This window comes from Chrysochloris asiatica, unplaced genomic scaffold (genome assembly GCF_000296735.1).
Source record: "Chrysochloris asiatica unplaced genomic scaffold, ChrAsi1.0 scaffold00132, whole genome shotgun sequence".
NCBI lineage: Eukaryota > Metazoa > Chordata > Mammalia > Afrosoricida > Chrysochloridae > Chrysochloris > Chrysochloris asiatica.
The window spans coordinates 2,797,552-2,814,957 of NW_006408650.1; the positions used below are offsets into that span (position 1 = coordinate 2,797,552).

General features: G+C 49.6%; 1 protein-coding gene across 1 annotated transcript in view; it reads right to left on the bottom strand.

The window, feature by feature from the left end:
- Window positions 1–958: 958 nt before the first annotated feature.
- Window positions 959–17,406, bottom strand: part of CCDC40 (coiled-coil domain containing 40) — a 51,696-nt gene continuing 35,248 nt past the window's right edge. The window contains exons 12-19 of the mRNA XM_006869647.1: window positions 13,810–14,055; window positions 12,251–12,464; window positions 9,683–9,852; window positions 9,393–9,484; window positions 8,229–8,349; window positions 3,007–3,195; window positions 1,979–2,137; window positions 959–1,237 (exon numbers count right to left, since the gene is read on the bottom strand). Coding sequence (XP_006869709.1) covers window positions 959–1,237; window positions 1,979–2,137; window positions 3,007–3,195; window positions 8,229–8,349; window positions 9,393–9,484; window positions 9,683–9,852; window positions 12,251–12,464; window positions 13,810–14,055 — 1,470 coding nt within the window. The remainder of the gene's footprint in view (window positions 1,238–1,978; window positions 2,138–3,006; window positions 3,196–8,228; window positions 8,350–9,392; window positions 9,485–9,682; window positions 9,853–12,250; window positions 12,465–13,809; window positions 14,056–17,406) is intronic.

Here is a 17,406-nt window from a genome sequence, read left to right on the forward strand (position 1 = left end):
GGGAGTCTGGGTGTGGCGTTAATGCAATGGACTGCAAGGCCAGTTTGAACCTCAAAGTCAGTGGTTCAAGTTCACCAGCTGCTCCTCAGAAATCCTATATAGGATCGTTCTGAGTCAGAGCTGACTCGACGTCACTTAACAACAGCAACGACATGGGGTTACCATGAACTTGAGTCAACTGGGTGACACCTAACAACACTACTGTCATATTCAGGGGGAAAAAATGTTTTTATAATTTTCTGCTGAAAAGTTTGAAACTGAAATCATTTCATAACACGTTTTCACTTTAAACAGCAGAGAAAGCGACAACGTACTGAGAAAGCAAGGGCTGTGGGAGTCACAGCTCGGTGCTAATAGGGAAGAAAAACATTAGCAGGCGGACAATGGAACACGAGAAGTCTCCTTTCAGCAGGGAACTTCCCTTCCATGTCCTGAGATCCTTGACCTTCTGCAAACTAGGAACATGGATTTAACTGAGACTGAGAGGAGCAGCGGGGGTGGGTCCTGAGGTCTGAGGAACCCATGGGAAATGAGGCGGCTTTTGGCCTCGTAGATGCACGCTAGTAGACCAAACAAACTGTGAGGTGAAGTGCACCTTTAAGGCCGTACTGCCCACTTTACCCTGCTTTTAGGGGTACATGTTCATTTCCTCAGCCCAGATTCTGAGCTAGTACCACCAGCTCTTATGAGGAAATACAATTCCCTCCGCCCACTCTCACATGTAGACACCAACCAGTGAGTCCCGTGTAGGAATACCAGTTTATGTGCCCAGCGTCCGTGTTTGCAAACAGAAGGCTCAAACTGTCCCAGGCATAATGGTAAACTTTAAGATTGTACTCAGTTTAAACTGATGGGTAGCTTTAAAAAAGAAAGAAAGAAAGATTATCCAGTGCTGGCCTGCCTATCTCCTGATCTGGTTCATTTTCCAAGGGTAGCATAGTTTGCAGACACAGAAAGATTATAATGTTCTGGACCCCGTGGTGGCTTCAGAGCTGGATCCTGGGGCCTCCATCTTGGCAGCGATGGTCTGTCTGAGCTTGTGGAGGGTCTCCTGGAACTGTGGGTACTCGTCCTTCACACGGTCCAGGATGGCGCTGATGATGGCCAGCCGGCTGTCCAGCCGCTTGCTCTCCGCCTGCAGGGACTGCTCGGAGCGATACAGGGGCACGTACTTCCCCTCCTTCAGGGCCTGCAGGTGCTTCAGACGCGTTTGCAAGTTTACAATCTCGGAGAGGTTCTGGGGAGGGGGCGAGGAGGGCAGGGACAGACGTGGAATCAGAGTGAGCCAATCAGAAAAGAACCTCCACATAACATCGAAAACTTAAAACGAAACCATAGTGATTCCCATTCCAACCCTCCGCTTCCCAGCTTAATTTTTCCCCAAAGTGTCGACCAGCCCCCAACACACATGCCCTGTTTTCTTCTTGGTTTATTATTTTCCTCCCTGAACAGCCCTAGCAGGAAAACAGCAGCCTTTGTCTTTCACTTCTGTTTTTAGCCCAATACTGAGGACTCCTGGCTGTAGGCTCAGCTCTGGGCTGCGAACCACAAGGTCGGCAGTTCAAACCCATCAGCTGCTCCCAGGAACAGGGTCCATATGAGTTGGAACTGACTGGTTGTTGTGGTTATGTGCCGTGGAGTCGGTTCTGACTCATAGCGACCCTGTACAGGGTTTGCGAGGCTGTAAATCTTTATGGGAGTAGAAAGCCTCATCTTTCTCCCGCGGAACAGCTGGTAGTTTCAAACTGCTGACCTTGATGTTCGCAGCCTGATTCGTACCCACTACGCTACCAGAGCTCCTTACTTATCAACAATGGAGACCAGTACCAATCCCACAGGAGACATTCTGTAACTGACTACCTGTTGAGAAAATGAGGGCAAAGCCACAGGGATGTAGGCCTGCTGGTGCTGTGGTCAGCCTAGGCCCAAGGAGGCCCAGGACACCTGCCACCCTGGTGGCTCCTCAGGGGGTGCTTACCTGCCGCTTGAGGGCCACCAGCCGTTCGAGGTCAGCATCTAGAAGGTCGGAATCGGACTGCGTGGCCGACAGCGTCTCCTGTTTCTCCATCAGAGAGTTGCTCACGCTTTTCTGCATCTCTTCCAACTCCTGCATGGTCTGAGAGCACACCTCAGTGGCCTGCAGAGAGAGAGATGGAGAGAGAGAAAGTGAGAGTGAGAGTGAGGGGCAGGGAGAGGAAGAGAGAGAGAGAAAGGAAAGGGGGAGAGAGACAAGGAAGAGAGAGGGAAAGGAGAGGGGGAGAGAGAGAGAAAAGAAAGGGGGAGAGAGACAAGGAAGAGAGAGGGAAAGGAAAGGGGGAGAGAGAGAGAAAGGAAAGGGGGAGAGATACAAGGAAGAGAGAGGGAAAGGAAAGGGGGAGAGAGACAAGGAAGAGAGAGGGAAAGGAAAGGGGGAGAGAGACAAGGAAGAGAGAGGGAAAGGAAAGGGGGAGAGAGACAAGGAAGACAGAGGGAAAGGAGAGGGGGAGAGAGACAAGGAAGACAGAGGGAAAGGAGAGGGGGAGAGAGACAAGGAAGAGAGAGGGAAAGAGAGAAAAAGAAGAAAGGGAGGGAGAGGGAGAGGCCTCCTGGCCCATCCTCTGGTCATTTGTGGCCCTGTCTGTATTCACTGCCTGCTCTTTGTCCAGAGCCTGTGGGGAGGGCCCAGGGAGGAGTCAGTCTCCCTGTCCTTCAGGGAGGGGTGGGCCCCCGTGGAATGTCAGGGTGCAGTGATGTCTCACAAGGGCTGCCTGCTGCCCAGAGATAGACATGGCCTAGAGAGACACCTGGGAGCTCCTTCTGAAGTGTATCTGTCTTCTGGGACGCGGGGACCAGGGACAGCTCAGGGCGCCCGGTGCCAAGGGCAGGGAGGAGACACAGGGTGAGGGCCGGTGGGAGGTGGGGAACCCTCAGCGGAGCCCCAGCAGGATGCACAGATGGGCATGGCCAGGGTGCCGTCCGTCCATGCACAGAAGGCTTTCCCCTCGCCTGTTTTATGCTGCTTCCTACCTTGTGGATGTCCCTGATCTTCCGTCTCAGTTCAATCTGCTTGTAATGGAAATCTGTGCGAGTGATCGTCTTCTTGTCCATCTTGCTCTGGCCCTCGGCCCGGGTGGTGATGGTGTCCCTGTGGGCCACGGCCATCTCCATGTCCCTGACCATCTTCTCCTGCTGCTTCATCAGCTGCCCGTGCCGGACCTGAGCACACAAGGGCAGGGGCTGGGGGATGCACGGGACGGGGCCAGGAACTGGCGTGCCTCCAGCTACAGCAGTCACTGTCGGCTGCTCAGAATGACTTTAAGGTTTCTATAAAGGATGACGCCACCCTGCTCCCAAGCACCCACTGCCTTTGAGTCGCTCCTGACTTCTGACGACCCCAAGAAAAAACAAAAACGCCCCCGAAGAATTCCAAAGGTGGCCAACGAACGGGGGTCAAGAAAGAAATTCCTGAGTAGAGTTAGGGACAAGCAATAGAGGATAATGGAAGAAGACCTGCCCCACCAGGCTTTTCAAGGCGCTGTAAAGTGATAATAATCAGAATATTTTGGCGTTGGCCCCAGCCTTGTCCAGGTGACAAACAGAAAGCATGAAGACGGTGACCAGTGAGGCCTTTCACTTCAGTGAGAAAACCACGGAGTATTTAATACCCACTGTGGACAGACAGTCAACTGTCTCATATCATAGCTCAGAAGAAACCCCTTCTGAGGTGGATTCTGGAACTAAAGAGATGCAAACATTTAAAATATAGATTTGTGTGATAAAAGAAACCCTGAACAAAGTGGAAAAGCAGTCATGTGACAAGAGAATATGTTTGTAATAAACATGACAGATGGGTTAATAGCCCAAGATACAGGGGGTGTGGGATGCTATCGGGTCGGTTCCAACTCTGGGCAACTGTGTATAGGGATCCCCAGGCTGTCAACTTTATGGGAACAGAAAGCCTCATCTTTCTCCCACAGAGCACCTGGTAACTTTGAACTGCTGACCTTACACTCAGCAGCCCAGCTCGAAATCCACTACGCTACCGGGGAGGCCCTACAAATTATTAGGTAAGAAGAGAAAGTGCCTGATAGAAAAAACAGCCCAGGAGATAACAGGCGACTCACAGACCAAGAGATAGAGAAAGTGCCTGATAGAAAAAACAGCCCAGGAGATGAACAGGCAACTCACAGACCAAGAGATGCAAACACGAACACACAACTCACCCTTGTACATGCACACACATGCACACGCGTGCACAGATGCACACGGATGCTCAGTCCCTTCTCTGGGTGAGCCTTGCAACAGATTCACAGGACGTGCAGCCATCTTGTTCACACAGCAAGTTTATCAACACGAAGACTGATAAAAAGAAAGATGTGAGCTTCCTTAGCAAAGACACCTAGCTATAGCCCATGTACAGAAATCAAACCATATGTCCATATACTAACACATAGCATTTTAAAAGTATCACATTCATATGAGAGTACCAAAAACCAACAGAAAAGACTTAGGAATACATCTAAGAAAAGGTGTGCTGAAAACTAAAAACACGAATGAAAAATTTTTAAAAAAGGAACAGAATGGAGAGATGGAGCACTCAGTGGCTCTGTAGAATAAACACTGTATCGCGAACCTCAGGACCAGCAGTTCGAGTTCACCAGCTACTCTGTAGGAGAAAGATGAGACTTTCTATTTCCGCAAAGATTTACAGCCTCAGAAACTCTACACAGGGTCTGAGTGGGAACCTACTCAATGGCACTCAACAGCAAATGGAGAGACACACAGGTAGTCCCTGATTTAGGATGGATTCAAGTTACGATGAACGACACTTAGGATCACTGTAATTTGGGTTTTTGTTTTGTTTTGTTTTTTAACATCTTGTGGTTAGTAAGGAGCTATGGTGGTGCTGTGGGTTAGGCATTGGGCTGCTAACCACAGGTCAGTGGTTTAAACCCACCGGTTGGTATATGGAAGGATGAGACTGTTCCCATGCAGATTCACAGTCTTGGAACCCCTCTATAGAGCTGCCATGAGTCAGAATCGACTCGATGCCAGTGGGTTTTGTGATTTTTAAAACAATAATATGTACTACATACTGAGTCCTGATGTGGCACTGTAAGATAAGCACTGGATTTCTAACCACAAGGTGAGCAAACCCACTGGTGTTGGAGGAGAATATTAAAAATACCATGGACTGCCAAAAGAACCAACAGATCTGTGTTGGAAGAAGTGCAGCCAGAATGCTCCTTGGAGACCAGGATGGCCAAACTTCGTCTCTCATACTTTGGACATGTTGTCAGGAGAGACCAGTGGCTGGAGAAGGATATCATGTTTGGTAAGGTGGAGGGTAAGAGAAAAAGAGGAAGACCCCCAACGAGATGGATTGGCAAAGTAGCAGTATATATTGGCTCAAGCGTAGCAACGATTCTGAGGCTGGCCCAGGACTGGGCAGTGTTTCGTTCTGTTGTGCATAGGGTCGCTATGAGTCGGCACCTAACAACAAGGTTCTATATCACAGGTTGTTAATGAGTCTTCCTCCAATCCTGATGCCGTGTTCTTCTTCATATAATCTTGTTTCTTCTCAGATTATTTGCTCAGCATACAGCTTGAATAAGTATGGTGAAAGAATACAACCTGGGCACACACCTTTTCTGATTTTAAAACATTCAGTATTCCCTTGTTCTGTTAGACCGACTGCCTCTTGGTCTATGTACAGGTTCTTCATGAGCACAATTAAGTGTTCCGGAATACTCATTCTTCGCAATGTTGTCCATTGCTTGTCATGATCCACACAATCGAAAGTCTTCGCGTAGTCAATAAAGCACAGGTAAACACCGTTCTGGAACTCTCTGCTTTCTTCAGTCAAGATCCATCTGACATCAGCAATGATATTCCTCGTCCAACATCCTCTTCAGAGCCAAGCTTGAACCTTTGAAAGATCTCTGTCAATGCACGGTTCCAGCTATTTTTAAATTATCTTTAGTAACATTTTACTTGCATGTGCTATTAGTGATATTGTGCAATGATTTCAGCATCCTGCTGGGTCACCTCTCTTTCAAATGGGCACAAATAGGCATTTCTTCCAGTAGGTTGGCCAGGTAGCTGTCTTCCAAATTTCTTGGCATAGATGAGTGAGTGCCTCCGGTACTGCAAGAGTCTGTTGAAAGATTTCCATTCGTATTCCATCAATTCCCGGAGTCATGTTCTTTGCCAATGCCTTCAGTGCACCTTGGACTTCTCCCTTCAGGATCATTGGCTCTTGATCATATGCTACCTCTTGAAATGGTTCAGTGGCTTGTGCATTCCTTCCATCTTCTCTTGATGCTTTCTGCATCATTTGATATTTTGCCCAGAGAATCTTTCAATATTCAAGTTGAGCCTTGAATTCTTTTTTTGGTTCCCTCAGCTTGAGAAACGCTCATTATGTCCTTCTCTTTTAGTTTTGTAACTCCTGGTCTTTGCACATTTCATTGTAATATTTGACTTTGTCGTCTCGAGCTGTCTTTTGAAATTTTCTATACAGATCTTTTATCTTACTTCTTATATTTGCTTTAGTATTTCTACACTGGAAAGCAAGTTTCAGAGTCTCTTCTGACATCCATTTTGGTCTTTTCTTTCTTTCTTGTCTTTTTAATGACCTTTTACTTTCTCCCTGTATGATGTTCTTGATGTCTCCTACAACTTTTCTGGTCTTTAAGTTGTTGTTAAAGGTTGTCAAGTTGGTTCTGATGCATAGCAACCCTGTATAGGTTTCTGCGTAGCACTGGTAGGTTTGAACCTTAAGTATGAGTTACACCTCAGTGTAAAGACGACAAAAATCCTCACCACTGGAACAATAAACAACATCCATATAAATGGAGAAAAGATTGAAGTTGTCAGAGACCTCATTTTGCTAGGATCAACCATCAACACTCAGGGAAGCAGTAGTCAAGAAATCAAATGACGTATTGCTTTAGGCAAATCTGTTGCACAAGACCTCTTTTAAGTGTTGAAAAGTAAAGATGTCAGTTTGAGGACTAAGGTGCACCTGATCTAAGCCATGGTGCTTTCAATAGCCTCATACATATGTGAAAGCTGGACAGTGAGTAAGGAAAACTGTAGAAGAATTAATGAATATAAATTGTGGTGTTGGAGAAGAACCAAGGATTACCAGGAGAACAAACAAATCTGTGTTGGTAGAAGTATAGCCAGAATGCTCCTTAGAAGCCCGATGGCAAGATTTTGTCTCTCATACTTCCGGCATAGTATCAGGAGGGACCAGTCCCTGGAGAAGGACATCATGTTTGGTGAAGTTGGTGAAGTGGAAGGTCAGCGAAAATGAGGACACCCACTCTCCTCCAATGAGACAGATTGGCACAGTGGCCGCAGGAATGGGCTCACACTTAACAATGTTGTGAGGAGAGTACAGGACTGGGTGGTGTTTCCTTCTGGGGTGTCTAAAGTTGCTTTGAGTTGGAACGGACTAGATGGCACCTAACAACAACAAAAACGGTCTTCAGGGTAATGCAATCCGCTGAAGATGGCAGTAGGGCAGAGGGGCAGCTGCAGAGAGGAGATGCACAGGCCATGGGCTTCTTTTACTGCGTGACTCTCCTTTTGTTTACCATGGGGTTTAAGAGGCTTGCTGTGGCGCTGCAGAATAAGCACCACGCTAAAGATTTACACCCTCGGAAACCCTGTACAGGGTCGCTATGGGTCAGAACCGACTCGAAGGCACTTAACAACAACAACAACTATTCGCAGGCCGTTCAAAACTACCAGCGGCTCATGGGAAGAAAGATGATGCTTTCTGCGGGTTAAATGCACTGGACTGCAAGGTCGGTTTGAACTGCAAGGTCGGCAGTTCAAGCTCACCAGCTGCTCCTTGGAAACCCTATACAGGGTCGCTATGGGTCGGAACTTAACAACAAGAAGTGGCATTGTGGGTTCATGCGTGGGACTGCAAGGGCGGTTTGAACCGCAAGGTCGGCGGTTCAAGCTCACCATCCGCTCTTCGAAAACCCTATACAGGGTCGCTATGAGTCGGAACTTAACAAGAAGTGGCATTGTGGGTTCATGCGTGGGACTGCAAGGGCGGTTTGAACCGCAAGGTCGGCGGTTCAAGCTCACCACCCGCTCTTCGAAAACCCTATACAGGGTCGCTATGAGTCGGAACCGACAACAAAGCCCGATAAACCCCGCCAGCCATCCCCGCCCAGCCATCAGGCCCCGCCTTCCTTACGGCCCCGCCCACCTCCCCGCCCACTCACCTTCATCCTGTGAATCTCCGCTTTCATGGTTCGGATCTCAGCCTGGCCGGTCTCGGAATCCACGGAGGCGCGCATCTCTTTGGCCAGCTGGAGTTTCTTCTCCCACAGCATGATCTGGTGCCTTTGGAAGTAGGAGAGGGCATGTAAGAACTGGGGAAACTGAGGCACGTTCTCTGCACTGAACTCACCGCAGGTTCAGGACTCACGATAGAGCTGGCAGAATGTCGCGGAGGTGCGCTCAGGAAAGAGGAGGCCTTAACCTGTGTTGGATTTCCCAACAGGCAAGGTAAGCACGAGGTTACCTTGTGCATCAAAATGCCCAGGCAGTGAGTCGGGGCGTGCTTTTGCCCTCCTCTGGGACCAAGAGGCCAGCTAGGCCCCTACTACGTCCACGCGGCCACTTAACTGTGCAGGCCATCCAATGGGAATGTAGCCCACGCCCCGAAATCCAGGCGTCCCCTGCTTTTCCTTCCTAAATTCGCTTTACGCCACTTGGCTTTTCTGAAAGACCTACATTAGGACCCATTTTTCACTAACTGAAATAAGTGCAAAGTGGATTTTCGTTTTTACGAAAAGCGAAGCTGATGCTCAGCATTTTTTTAGATCTGTTTGAGAGGCAGCTGGGACCCCCGAAGCAGCAAGAGGGATTTTGCTCATCTCCCACCAGCATCTCAGCCTTTGAGGACAGTCTGTGTTGGGGCTGCTTTAGGCTCCATGCCTTGCTTGGTATGATCCCGTAGGTTATTTTTGGGGGTCTGGGAATACTCAAATTCCTGGCTGTGTAAATTAATGGCAATGGCTTCTTCACTTTATGCCATTTCTGTTTACCAAAGGTTTCATAGGAGCGCTCTACTTTCAAATGAATCTTTACACAGCAGCCCCGTTTTTGGAAAAGAAAAAAAAAACACGATGGAGCCCAGACCCGGAGGAGTTCTAGAACAGGAAGAGGGCCCACGTGACATGTGAGTCAGTACACACGCCACTATCGTATTGGGGGGGGGGGCACTTGTAATAATAATTTCTTATTCAGACACCAACAGTTATGTGTCAAAAATTAGATGTAATAATGTTGGTCCCTAAAGGGCACGGATAACGAATTTGCAGAGCTGCCGAGGTCCTGTATGCGTAATGACGTCGTGTCCCTGTGGGCGGGGTCACGCTCACTCGGCTTCCACCAGGCTGTTGAGGATGGACGTCTTCTCCTCTTTGATCTGGTTCAGCCTCTCCTGCATCTCCATGGTCTCTCTCTCACAGGCCTGGGTTGGAGAGAGTGAGGGACAGCTATGGGGGCAATCCAGTCCACTCTGGATACATGGCTGCCCCCGAGAATTTGGAGCTATGTCTTAATGCCAACACGCCCCCCTTCCCCCCCCACCACACACACCCATGGACACATGTGCAAGGCCAGTATGTCAGGGCCAGGACAGAGGGCATTCAGGCCAGGGTCAGCCAACCTTGAGGGAGCGCACGAACTCCGTCTCCGTCACCATGGTGACCTGCTGGAGCTCCTCAGAGCTGCACCTGTTGTTGTTCATCACCATATTGAGCTTCTTCAGGTCGTTATCCAGGTCTTTCATGTGCCTCTGGATCTCCTTCTGTTCTCTCTTCTCCTGCGTGATCTTGTCTGCAGCACAGAACAGAGGAACAAGGCCCAGGGGACTTTCTCCTCAGAGTTCCTATTGACTCCTTGCTCTTTCCACCAACCCACCAGGTGCCGTTGAGTGGATCCCGTGTGGGTCAGAGTAGAACTGTGCCCGTACGGGTTTCAGTGGCTGAGTTTTTAGAAATAGATTGCCAGGTCTTTCTTCCGAGGTGCCTCTGGATAGACTTGAATCTCGAGCCTCTTGGTTAGCAGCCGAACACTTAAACCATTTGCAATAGCCAGCAATTCTCCATGCCCCTCTCTTCCTCCAAATCATGTGACTGCTAAGTCAGAAAGAGAGGGGAGGGGTCTTGTCCTAACTGCTATGGTTGCCAGCCCTGGTCCTCAAAAACGAGAGGACCTGTATGGACCACCAGCAGGTATGGGAGGGGCATGGTGAAGGCAATCTGATAACTCGAGAGCCCTTTGTCCATGGGCCAGCTACGCTTCCCCTCAAACAACACAAGTCTCCAGGAAGGGTGGCCGAGGGCCCTGCTCCCCTTCTTCACCAAGCAGCAGAAACCAACCTGCAACAGAGTGGAATGACCCAGGAGTGGGACGCAGGACCTGAGTGGGGGTGGGTGGGTGCTCCGTGCACCCCAGCAGAGAGGACTGAGGACCACAGGCTGCATTTTCTGGAGCTAGAGGGCCCTCACGACTAGGCTGACCCACTAGGGTCCATAACCAGGGAGGTCTCGGAGGGACACGATACAACAGGAGTGAGGCAATGTGGGACAGTCGTGAAATTCAGCTGGATCCGAAGAAAGATCGTGTCTGTTCAGAACTACACACCGTGCTGAGCCGCCATGAGCAAAGGGAGCTAACTACCCATCAGGATGTGGGGCTCCGTGCACAGGGGCGCTGTTAGGGGTGGAACTGTGTCCCCCGCAAAATCTGTGTTGGAATTGTAACCCGTGCAAGTCATCCTGATTGCAAAGAGGGATTCTTTTTTGTGTGCATGAAATCCTATCAGTGTAGGGTGGGTCATATACCTCATCCCTTCTGAGTGCAGATTAGACACACACATACAGACAGACACAAATGCTGGAGAAGACAGACACACACACTCTGGGAAAGACACAGACAAACACACAAGACACTGGGGAAGACAGGTACACACATGCTAGGAAAGACTGACAGAGACACACACACACACTTGGGAAGACAGATGGACAGACACACAAGACACTGGGGAAGACAGGTACACACATGCTAGGAAAGACTGACAGAGACACACACATATACTTGGGAAGACAGATGGACAGACACACAAGATACTGGAGAAAACAGACAAACACACACACAGGAGAAGACAGATGCTGTGTGAGGATCTGATACTGTGTAAACCAGGAACGCCCAAGGGGGTCCCACAGGGAAGGAATCCACATGACAGACACCCAATGATTTGCAAAGACTTTGAGCCTCCAAAATTTTGAGAAAATTCATTCCTGTTCCTTAAAGCCACCCCTTGTGGCAGTTGTATGATGGCATTCAGAGACCAAGATGGGCATGTTCCACCGAGTGTCCCTGGGTCCGGTGGGGACAGCGGCATCCCATGGGCCCACTCCGAGAAGACACATGGTAGGCCAGGCATCCACCAACTTGGACAATCCAGCTCATTTTCTCAACAGTTCCACACTGGTTTGAAAAATATACGTAAGGCTTTTCTGTGGGTTAATGCGCCAGACTGCACGGCTGTTTGAACTGCAAAGTCGGTGGTTCAACCTTACCAGTCGCTCCTCGGAAACCCTGTATAGGGTCGCTATGGGTTGGATCTGACTCGACGCCACTTAACAACAACATCAAAATAAGCTCTGCCTCTCCCAGCCACAACTGTTGTCCTGAGGAAATCTTTAAGCCTTGAGCTGAAACTATCCTCTGAAGTCATCTTTGAGCCACATCATTGCTTATCCCGTTAGAAAACAATGCCAGCCTGCATTAGGTCTTGTTGTTAAGTGCTGTGGAGTCGATTCCAATCCATAGCAACCTTATATGGGGTTTCCTTCCAAGGAGCAGCTGGTGAGCTTGAACCACCCACCTGGCAGTTCAAACGACTTTGCAGTCTGATGCATTAGCCCACAGTGCCACACAATTAGGCGTTAGACTCTTCTAAAGAATTCTCCTCAGTCACCAGCTCAACTGCAGCAACTCCAAAGGGCAGATGTGAAGCTGGGGGTGGGGCGGTGAGTGTGTGTTAATGATGCCGAAGTGGTTTGGAGAAGGTTGTGGAGAAAGATGGGACTGAATGTCACTGATGACACTAAACTGTACATGTGGAAAATGTGGGAGGTGGGGTCTGTTTTGTTGTGCGTATTTTCACCCCCAAAATAAGCAGAAATGAAGCAGCCCCTCCCCTCTCTGGCCCTGCCCGCCCACTCACTCTCAATCCGCAGTTTCTTCTGCTCCATGATGTGAATCTCTTTCTTGAACAGGTCCAGGTTGGCCAGCTGCGCCTCGCGCTCCTGGGTGACCTTGACTATGTCCTGTTGCAGCCGCAGCCAGCTCACCTGGGCCTGGGCCACGCTGGCATTGTGCTCCTCAATCAGCTTCACCAACCTCTTGATCTCCAGCTCCAGGGGCCCTACCTCTTCCCCCTACAAGTGGGCCGAGTGGTCAGGAGAAAAAGATCCTCAATGGTATGGCTCTGCAATGAGGGTGAGGAGGCGAAGGGCTGTGGGTGTTTTATAAAGACACATGGGGGGAAACAGAAGCCATGGGAAGATGCACTAGAAGCTAGAGGGGACAAAGAGTGGCCCTGAAAATGGACTCGCAGCCGCCAGATCTGTGAGAAAATACATTTCTGTTCATTAAAGCCTTCCAACCCCCCAAAGGAGCTCTGATAGCGTAGTGGTTACGAGTCGGGCTGCCAACCTCAAGGTCAGCAGTTTGAAACGACCAGCAGTTCCTTCCATGGGAAAAAGATGAGGCGTTCTGCTCCCGTAAAGATTTATAGCTTTGGAAACCCTGTGCAGGGTCACTATGAATCGGAACCGACTCCACAGTACTTAACAACAACAACAAACCCCCTAAATACAGCCATCTTCTTCTCAAGGTCTCCCTTCTGGTTGGTGGGAATCCCTGGGGTAATGAAGTGGTGCTATGGTTGGGCTTTATTGATTTGGAGGGATGCCAACGGGCTCTACCTAGGCAGAACCAGGTATATACCACAGACCTGCTGAAAGGGGGGCTCCAGAACCCCGTTCCACTATTCTGGAACCCCCTAGTAGGCCCCAGATGCAGGGGCAGGGCAGGCTCACCCGCTGTTTCCCCAAAGGACTTTGAAAGTGGCCTTTGTAACCAAGATTAGTCACTCAGAGTGACTTTGAAAAGAGTGCCCCCTGGTGGTCGGGCCTACCCAGGCGCTCGCTGCAGCCTCCTCCCCCACCTGGGGCTTGAAGCAGGGGAATCAGCCTGGTAGATGGGACTTGGGACCTCAGACCCTTCAGCCGTCAGTGCTAGTAGATCCAGTCCCGCCTGGCCTGTCTTTGTGTGGGCTGCGATACAGTTTTCTCGGACATAGCGCTCGATTACTCTGTGACAGCTTTGTCAGTATCACATGACAGCTACTAGTTGGGATAGCTGGGCCCGTGGAGCTGAAAGGTGTTACTGTCTGTTCCTTTCCAGAAAAGGGCTGCCAGCATCTGATTTGGAACACTCCACACGTCTCTCATGGTTTGTAAGGTGGGCGGTGAAAGGAAGGACTGGTTTCAACCAGGTGTAGTTGAGTCGGCTGTGACTCCAGCACCCCCGAATGTGCAAAGCGGCTTTTCCATGGCTGATCGTTTCAGAAACGAAGAGCCAGCCCTTTTATCCAAGGCGTCTCTGGGTGGGTTCCAACCGCCACCCTTTTGGTCAGCAGCCCAGTGCAGTTAGTCGTTCGTCCCACCCAGGGACCCCGTTGGTGTCTTCCTTAGCCTCTCCTGGCCCCTGGACTCTTACCCCCAGTTCGGAAACCATCTGCTCCAGCTGTTTGTTGAAGAAGTTGATGAGGCCCTGCTTCCTCTCGATCAGGATTGTGCGCCGAGCGATTTCGCTTTCGCTGTTGGCGATGAGAACGTTGACCTTCTTCACTTCCATGTCTAGCTCCACAAGCACCTGCTGGTGCATGTCGAGCCGGCAGTCGGTGTTGGTGATGTTGAGGGTGGTCTGAGCGATTTCACCATCGATTTTGGATAGATGAGTCACCTGAATGAGAAAAAGGAAACATACTGGAACTTGTGTGGGGGTTTTCCCTCTGGAAGTCTGTAGGTGAACACTGTGGGATAAACCCTGTACTACTGGTAGCGTAGTGGTTACGAATCGGGCTGCTAACCTCAGGGTCAGCAGTTTGAAACTACCAGCTGTTCCGCAGGAGAAAGATAAGGTTTTCTGCTCCCATAAAGATTTACAGCCTCGGAAGCACTGTACAGGGTCACTATGGGTCAGAACCAACTCCACCGCACATAACAAACAACTGCAAGGTCGGCAGTCCAAACCTAACAGCCGCTCCGAGGGAGAAAGACGAGGCTTTCTGTTCCTGCAAAGATTTACAGCCTCCGAAACCTATACAGGGACGCTATGAATCAGAATTGACTTCAAGGCACTTAACAACAACAACAACAACAAACCCTATGCAGGATCACTGTGTGTTGGAATAGACTTGAAGGTATTGGGTTTGGTTTTTGACTTGGGTAAGGAGCTCTGGTAGCATAGTGGTTATGAATCGGGCTGCTAATCTCACAGTCAGCAGTTCGAAACTACCAGCTGTTCCTCAGGAGAAAGATGAGGCTTTCTGCTCCCATAAAGATTTACAGCCTCGGAAACCCTGTGTAGGGTCATTATGAGTCAGAACCGACTCCACGGCACGTAACTACAACAACAATAAGTGAGCAACGCTGGTTTCTTATTTCCTTTAATATTGAGAGGTTTGTCTGGAAAAGTTGGCTGTTGGTTTTATGTCCAAGGGGAGGACCAACTTAAAAGCAGAAACTTTCTACAAATAAAAGAAAGATGCCATTATCTTTTTTTAATTTAAGAATTAGTAACAATACTGATCACCACTCATCTGTCAGTTTGGCACACTGTGGTGGCTTGCACGTTGCTGTGATGCTGGCAGCTGTGCTATCAGCATTTTAAATACCAGCAGGGTCACCCAAGGTGGACCTGTATATATGCCTAGGAGAAGAGGCGGACCACTTCTGAAAACCTTATGAATAGCAACGGAACAATCGCCTCATGTGCATGTGAGCGTTGGACAATGGATAGGGAAGACCATAGAAGAATGCTGCATTTGAGTTATGGTGTTGGTACAGAATATTAGAAGTACCGTGGACGACCAGAAGACCGAACAAATCTGTCTTTGAAGAAGTATAACCAGAATGCTCCTTAGAAGCCAGGATGGCAAGGCTTCATCTCGTGTCCTTTGGACATAATATCAGGAGGGACCAATCCCTGGGGAATGACATCATGCTTGGTAGAGTGGAGGGTCTATGAAAAAGAGATCGACCCCTAACAAGATGGATTAGCACAGTGGGCTCAGAGATACCAATTGTGAGGAAGACACCCATCTAGGCAGCGTTTCGTTTTGCTGTACATAGGGTCGCAGCGAGTTGGAACCGACTCGACGGCACCTAACAATATTGAAGGATCCCTGGTGGCACAGTGGGCTAAGCACCAGGCTGCCAACTGAAAGGATAAAGCTGTTTCTCGGGATAAAGTCAGGGCAGTCTGCTTCAGTAAACATTATAGCCGTGGAAACGCTATGAAGCCGTTCTATTCTGCCCTATAGGGTCGCTATGAGCTGGAATTGACTCGGCGGCAGTGGAACGTAATATTGCACCGGGTGGGGCAAACGGTTAATGCTAACCAAAAGGTCTGAGGTTCCAATCCACCCAGATGTACCTTGGAAGAAAGACCTGGAGATCTACTTCCAAAGCCTCAGCCATTGGAAACCCTGTGGAATGCAGCTCTCCTGTGATACACGGGTGACCGTGCACTTGAGTCGAGTCTCCAGCAACTGGGTTAGCATATGTTGTAGGTCAGTGTGAGCGTGAAGATGAGGAGAGGGGAGAATGTAGGTCACCCATAATTCTACCACATGGTGGTCTGCCTTCCCCCGCCCCCTGGGCTCAGGCTACATCATTCTCTTCCTTCTTTATCAAGGTTGGCCAAGGTGGCCAGCCACTCCTGCAGCTAGCTTCAAGGTGGCTTCCGTTCCTAAGTTCACCAATGGTAGGAAACTCATCCCTAAGTCTCCGGGCCCCTGTCACTATCTCACATCTACCCACAGTCACCGGTCTCCCGCTCCACATCTGTTTGCAACCTGTCAGCTCCCTTTGCTGCACTGTCTTCCCACAAGTCAACGCCCCACATCGACTGGGCCTGTACCCCCTCTGGGCCCTATCTATCCCTTCTGTGCCTCATCCCAGATATGACCCGCTCCTGTGGGGTTTTGGAGTAGGTAGAAAAAACTGTCCCTTTTCTAAGACTGAGTCTGTTCCCCAGGACTCTTTACTGCCCTCTGCTGGAAGTCCGTGGTAATGCATGTACCACCTTTGCTGTTTGCCCAGAAAGGGCAGGGGGAGGTCTTGGGTGGAGGAAATAAACCAAGTTTTAAGAGAGGTTGTCTCTGGTGAAGGAGTCCTGGTGGTGCATTGGGTTAAGCATTTGGCCACTAACCAAAAGGTTGGTGGTTTGAATCCCCAGTCACTCCTCGGGAGAAAGATGAGGCCGTCTGCTCCAATAAAGATTTGTTGTTAACTGTCGAGTCAGTTCAAACTCATAACAACCCCGTATAGGGTTTCCAAGGAGCAGCTGGTGCATTTGAACTGCTGACCTTGTGATTTGCAGTCCAGTGCTGATCCTACAGTACCATCCCAGGAGTCCCACAGGCCGTGTGAGGCCCGGCCCTGCCAAGACCACTGCAGTTCCAGCCATCATGTGGTTGTTGTTGTTAAGTAACACTGGGCTCAGAGGTAACAACTGTGAGACTGGCGCAGGACTGGGCAGCGTTGAGCTGGTTCTGACTCATAGTGACCCTGTATAGCGTTTCTAAGGAGCAGCTGGTGGGCTTGAACTGCCAACCTTGTGGTTCAAATTGACCTTGCGGTCCAGCCGTCACATTTGTTGTTGTTAAGTGCCGTTGAGTCAGCTCCGACCCATAGAGACCCAGGGTTTTCAAGGAATGACTGGTGAGTTTGGGAGTAAGTTAATAAAATGTTTGACCAAATATGGCTGCCTAATAGTTAAGTTGATAAAATGCAAACGATGTTATAAATTTTGGCAGAAGAAAAGGTGTAGTGTGGTTGCATAATGCACTGGACAGCAAGGTTGTTTTGAACGGCAAGGTCGGCGGTTCAAACTCACCAGTCACTCCTCGAAAACCCTATTAGGGTTGCTGAGAGCCGGACCCACCCACCGCTACCACCCCCAGCGTAGGCATTTCTAGGCTATAATCTTCACGGAGGGAGCTCAGTGGCTTTTGTAGGATAAATACTGGACCTGTTTGGGTTAGGCATTGGGCTGCTAACTGCAAGGTTGGTGGTTCAAACCCACCAG